The sequence below is a fragment of the Panicum virgatum genome, chromosome 9K, assembly GCF_016808335.1.
Source record: "Panicum virgatum strain AP13 chromosome 9K, P.virgatum_v5, whole genome shotgun sequence".
Classification (NCBI taxonomy): Eukaryota; Viridiplantae; Streptophyta; class Magnoliopsida; order Poales; family Poaceae; genus Panicum; species Panicum virgatum.
The window spans coordinates 57,870,055-57,876,461 of NC_053144.1; the positions used below are offsets into that span (position 1 = coordinate 57,870,055).

Consider the following 6,407-nt stretch of genomic DNA (forward strand, 5'->3'; position numbering starts at 1 on the left):
TTTAATATAACCTATTCATTTTCTTAATTATTGCAGGTTCCCTGTATTATCAAAATAGCAATGCAGGTAATGTACCCACCTATATCTTTATTTATACTATTGTTGTAATTCAACAAATAATAACAATTTGCAATTAACAAATTGCAGCGCAAAATAACTCCATTATCAGAGCTCTGTCCCATGAACACCCTGTGCAATGTTCATGTCAGGGTGTCAAGGACTTGGGAATATAGGGGTAAAAGTGAGAAAAACCCACTAATCCATTTTGACATGGTGCTCGTCGATCAAAAGGTATGACTACATACTAATGGATCTACTGTGTTTAAGTGATTCATCTGTGTAGGTGCTATCTTTCTTGCTTTCTTCCACACATTTGTGGGTTTAGTACAATAAACATTTAACTTGCTGGGCAATGATGGCTCAGATAGGATTATTTCAAGATTAGAACCAATTGGACGCATCTTACTTAAACAATTGTTTTTTCCCCAATTCATGAGAAGATAGATCTGACTCCAACTGTTTTGCTTTACATTTATGCTTAAGATTCAATGAGTTCCATCCTAATATAAGCAGCTCTCTATTCCACATATTTTTGTTCTGTACTACAAACAAGGTACCATACATGTTTTCTTGTCATGCCTGGTTTATTATCTGCTAATCATTTACAAATATTTCAAATACTGCATAGTTCTATGTTTAGAAGCAGCTTCAAATCTATTGTTTCCCTCTACACTTATCTTTAAATATTCCAAATTTCAGGTTATGCGATCTACTGTGAGGTAACTCCACAAGTGTTGGATCAGTTCAAACAATATTTACAAGAAGGAAAGGTTCTCTACATATGCAACACATGTGTTGAAAGGGCTAAGCCTGGGTACAGAGTTGTAGATGCCCCTTACATGTTAAAATTCATCATGAGGACACAGATCTTTGAAGGAAATAGCAATGACACAAGTATCCCCAAGTATGTATTTTCGTTAACGCCAATCGAAATGCTACCACAATATGCAAGAAGGACAGATCATTTCCTAGGTAACAAAAAAAACAACAACTTACACATTTATCATCGACTCACAAAGTAGAGATTAAATATACTAGAAATCTTTATCATCTATTCAAGCATCATGTCTTACAATCCTTCCCAAATGTAGATGTCATTGGAAAAATCACTGCCATCTCAAATGCAGCTGTAGCGCGTAACACATCTGGAGACCTTATGATGAGTAGGCTAATAACACTTCAAGATCACAATGTTCCAAACAAAAAAGTTATGCATTTCCTATTTCGCATACATATTTTCACATACAGATTCCATGCTTGCTTTCTCTTAAATACTTGCAGGGGAAGCACAATTGATTTATCACTCTCAGGACAAAGGGCTATTGAATTCAATGCAGAGGCAATCTTTGATATTAGTCAAAATCATCACGCCATAGCAATATTTGTGGGCACACTCATGAAAATATATCGAGAAGATTACAAATTCCTCAGTGGTACTTCAGCATGTCGGTGGTATATAAATGAAAATGACATTCCAGCGATGAGGACATTTCAAAGAGGGTATTGTTTTCAATTCTGAATTTTAAATACAAAAACTTCTATCTTAACCCTATACTCGTGTTTGGTTGATTATAACTTGCCAATAGACTGCCATCTCTTGTGACACCAATAAAAAAGCTAGAACTCCAAAGCGAAGATTACATGGAGCAAGGTGTAGAAGAAAAAACTCTATTTGACCTGAAACAGATTGATCCTTTGAGTGACAAGGTAACAAAACTAATCCTTGTTATGCATTAGTAATAATTGTTCTAAGTCTCTCTTTACATTGTCCATGGCTCATTATATTCCTATCTTTTAACTGTATATGCTTAGAACAAAAGATTTCAGTGTACAGTCACACTGATATCTATACCGGAAAAAGAGCAATGGTGCTACAGAGCTTGCAAAGTTTGCAATTCCAGAATGATACCAGGTGATGATGGATATCAGTGCACAAAGATAGATGGCTGCTCATGCAAGCAATATGATTGGAAGTAACAAAATTTTCCCGTAGCCAAGCTGTAACATAGATTCACTTATTCATCTTTAAATGGTTCTTTAACTGTAGTTTCTATATCATTCTATATGCTTTAGGTACAAAATTTGTTTCATAGGCGCAGACGACACTTATAGCCTTCAATTCATGTTTTTTTGAGAAAAAAGGGTAGAACTCATTGGAAAAAGTGCAGCGACTCTAAGGAAACAGCATGATCCAACCTCTATTCCACCTGAGATATCACAATGGATTACACATAAATTCACTTTCATAGTCAAAGTGCTTTTCAAGAAAAGTATACAAAATATGGAGCCTTCTTTCGGGGTTGTGATGATCAAAGAAAGGCATGGAAAACATGCAACATTACCAAACATCATACAGAATGTATCTAATGATGATCTGCCACCACTAGTAACAATATCATCTAAGAGAAAGGTTGAGCAGGTATACCAAAGGACAATTCATAGTTCACTCCAGTTTATTACACATATTTGTGCTAACTATCAACTTGTTGTAGGCGTCATTATCATACACTCCTCAGTTCACAGATATACAACATATGGATGTCGACCAGCAGTCTGAGAAAGAATATATTTTCTACTATTCTGCACACATATCCTATTTCCCCATTTCTAATAATATTTCAATTAATTATAGTGCTTGGGATACCACAGAGAAGCATGAAGAACAGAACTAGAAGAAGATAAAAACTGAGGAATGATCAAACGTAAGTTACCCTTACATAATACATATTTTGCAGCGCATTTACTTTGTTTGATGTATCCAAACATTAGAAAATTTATTGATTGCTTAGTGATTTGTTACTACTGGAGTTCATCTGATCAAATTTACTTCACATGCATCTCCTATAGTGATTCTTTTTGCGATTTAGTGATGTTTATGATTTTGTTGTAAGTTGTACAAACAAATATTCTGTTATTTACCCTTCTGTGCTGCACCCATTATCATTATGTATGTGCAATCTATTATTGATGTCTTCGATAAATGTCCTTATTCTATTCCACTTACTTATCTTTTGATCCTTTCTAGGAGGTGGCTGCCAAGGTCAAGGCTGCTGGAATGGCATCGTACAATACCATGGTCTCAGCCAGTGACTACACCGAGTTTCAGAACTTCTCAAAATGGCTCCTTTTGCTTAAAGTTTCTGGATATTTTGTTGTACAGGGACCACCGATGTGGACCGCTCCTTTTGCTTAAAGTTTCTGGATACAACTTTGGTTAGTTAATGCTCTTACTACATATCATTGTGTAGATGATGAAATGACAGGCTCTAAGATACACCATTTACAATGCTTTGCTAAAAAGAACAAATGAGCCCACATGCAAGAGATCTCGGAAACAGAATATAAAAACCTCACTTCACTAGAGGAACTAGAAAAAAATGAAAGGCCTGCCACTGGCCACAAGCTGCAACGCCGCGAGCATTTCTAGTAACAAGGAGTGCTTCTGGCAGATATAAATGAATTCAGGAATTAAAGAATGACATCGCAACCAAAATTCTCCTAGCCTCCTACACCAGTATGTACAGACTGAAGAAAAAACGAATAGACTCTGAAGTCTACTTATTGAGATACTGAAGAACTAAGAACTGCAAATTTCAGTCTGCAAGAGGCTGACTACTCTGTAATTGTAGATCTTGTCTCGTCGGTGACACTGGTGGCGGTCGCGGTAGCATGACTCGGCTCACCGGTGAACGACGAGGCGGCAGAGACCGCAATGGAGGGCTTGATCTGCTCAAGCTGCCGCAGGACCTGCTGCGCCTCGGGCCTCGCTGGTGGCGAAGGATCAACGCAGTGCAATGCCAGTTTCAGCGTCTTGACCAGCTCCTCGCCGGTCTCTGAGCCCGCGGCAGCGTCCTTCATGAGCTCCAGGTCGAACACCTCGTTGGTCCACTCCTCCTCGACGACCGAGGCCACCCACTGCGGCAGGTCGAGGCCGTTGGTCGTGTCCCCCGGCGACTTGCCGGTCAGGAACTCGAGCATGACCACGCCGAGGCTGTAAATGTCGGTCTTGGTGTTGGCCTTCTTCAGCTTGGAGAGCTCGGGCGCGCGGTAGCCGAGAGCGCCCGCGGCGGCGATCACGCTGGAGTTGGCCGCCGCGCTCATGAGGCGCGACAGGCCGCAGTCAGCGATCTTGGCGTTGTTGCCCTCGTCCAGGAGGATGTTGTTGCTGGTGAGGTTGCCGTGCACCATGTTGGCGTCGGTGTGCAGGTGGTGCAGCCCCCGCGCCACGCCCATGGCGATGTTCATCCTCGTCGGCCAGTCCACCGGGCTGCTGTCCGGCGCACGAGCTGCGATACAAGAGCAACACCAATGTAAGCGCAAAGAAGCAAAACCATACGATCGAGCATTGATTTGATTGTACTGAGCAAGTGAGCTTACCATGGAGGAGAGAGGCGAGGTTGCCTTTGGGCATGAAGTCGAACACCAGGAGCCTCTCGCCCTTGGGCCCCATGTAGTAGGCACGGAGGGCGAGGAGGTTGTGGTGCCGGAGTTTGCCGAGCGCGTTCACCTCCGCCTCAAACTCCTTCTGGCCCTTGGCAATCTTCTCCCGGAGCCGCTTCACGGCGACGTAGCTGCCGTCCTCCATGGTCGCCTTGTACACCGTCCCGTAGGTGCTCTTCCCCAGGATCTCCGCGGTCGCGCACAGAAGGTCGTCCGCCGTGAACGAGAGGGCCCCGTCAAAATGGACCAGCTTGCCGCCGCCATGACCGCCGCCGTCAGTTCCTGAGCCTGCGCCAGAGCCGGTCTTCCCGACAGTCTTGGTGGTCGTCGCGTCCTTAACGCTCTTCTTGGGAGACGAGCTCTCCTTCTTGTCTTTCCTCCAGAAGAGGAGGACGCAGCAGAACAGGAGCAAGAAGAGCAAGAGGATGCCTCCCACTGCGAAGATTAGCTCCCTCTTGTTGAGCTTCCGTGTCCGCCGCTCCGACAAAGGCAGCGGAGGAGACGGCGACACCAACGGAGATGACGCGGTAGTGCAAATGGCGGAGCCGTTGAACCCACAGAGCTGAAGGTTGCCAACGAACGAGGTGGAATTGAACTTGTTGGACAGAACCGCAGGCACAGGACCTGAGAGATTGTTGTAGGACACATTCAAAGAATTGAGGTTGGCAAGGCCGCTCAAGGAGGCTGGGATTTCACCGGTGAGGTTGTTCTCTGACACGTCGAGCAGTGACAGCGCCGAGAGGTTCCCGACGGTTGCCGGAATCTCGCCGTCGAGGACATTCCTCTTCAGGGACAGCTTGGTCAAGTTCTTGAGAACGTCAAAGCATTCCGGGATGTGTCCTCCAATGTCGTTGCCGTCGAGATTGAGCTCGACTAGCGAAGTGAGGTTGCAAAGTGATGCAGGGAGGCTACCACCTAACAGATTGTCAGAAAGGTCCAAACTTCGGAGCTTTGAGAGGTTGCCAATCTCTTCAGGGATGCTCCCGCTGATCAAATTGCTACCGAGGGAAAGGTCGTGGAGCAATCTGAGATTGCCAATGGCGGGCGGCATCGCGCCACTGATATTGTTGTTGCCGAGTTGAAGGGATTCAAGGAAGGGGAGAGAAGCGAGGCTGCTCGGCACGACGCCGGAGAGGTTGTTGTACGCGAGGTTGATCCTAAGGAGGCGAGTGGCGTTGGCGAGAGCGGAAGGGATACTCCCCGAGAGGTAGTTGCCGCTGAGGTCGAGCGTCTGCAGGAGCGCGCAGCCGCCGAGCGCCGGGGGCACGGCGCCGGCGAAGCGGTTGTTGTGGAGGTACACCCCGCGGAGGTCGCGGAGGAAGCCGATCGCGGCTGGCACCTGGCCCCCGATGATGTTGTCGTGGAGGCTGAGCCGGCGCAGCGCGGTGAGCTGGCCGACCTTGTCGGAGAGCGCGCCGGCGAGGCCCTTGAAGGGGAGCTGGATGGCCACGACCTTGCCGCCCGCGCACTTGACCCCGGCCCAGCCGCCGGAGCAGGCGTCGAGGCCCGTGCCGTTCCAGCCGGAGAGGAACCCGCGCGGGTCCACCAGCGCCTGGCGGATGGCCTGCAGGCCCTGCAGGTCCGCCTGCGCGATCACCACGCCGTCCGAGCGCTGCCCTCGCGCCGGCGACGCCGCCAGCAGCAGCAGGAGGATCACCAGCGGCGACGGCACAGGCCGACCTCCACCTCGCCGTCGCTCTCTTCTCGACCTGACATCGCATCGGACGCCGTCGCGGCCGCAGCTCCGCTCACCCATGGCTACTCTACTCCAGGCAAGCTGTTAGCTGTAGCTAGAACCTAACCTAATCGATCTAGTTAGCTCAACGCAATGCCACAGCTCCTACCTAGGAGGAGCTCGAACTTTTGAGCGAGCTGTTCTTGGTTTCTGCCGGCGGGGAAAGCGATGG

General features: G+C 47.1%; 1 protein-coding gene across 1 annotated transcript; it reads right to left on the minus strand.

Moving 5' to 3' along the window:
- Positions 1–3,339: 3,339 nt before the first annotated feature.
- On the minus strand, positions 3,340–6,407 carry LOC120652684 (probably inactive leucine-rich repeat receptor-like protein kinase IMK2). Its single transcript, XM_039930570.1, has 2 exons — positions 4,438–6,407; positions 3,340–4,346 (listed from the first exon to the last, which is right to left on the minus strand). The coding sequence occupies exons 1-2, from the start codon at positions 6,254–6,256 to the stop codon at positions 3,673–3,675; spliced, it is 2,493 nt and encodes an 830-aa protein (XP_039786504.1). The 5' UTR covers positions 6,257–6,407; the 3' UTR covers positions 3,340–3,672.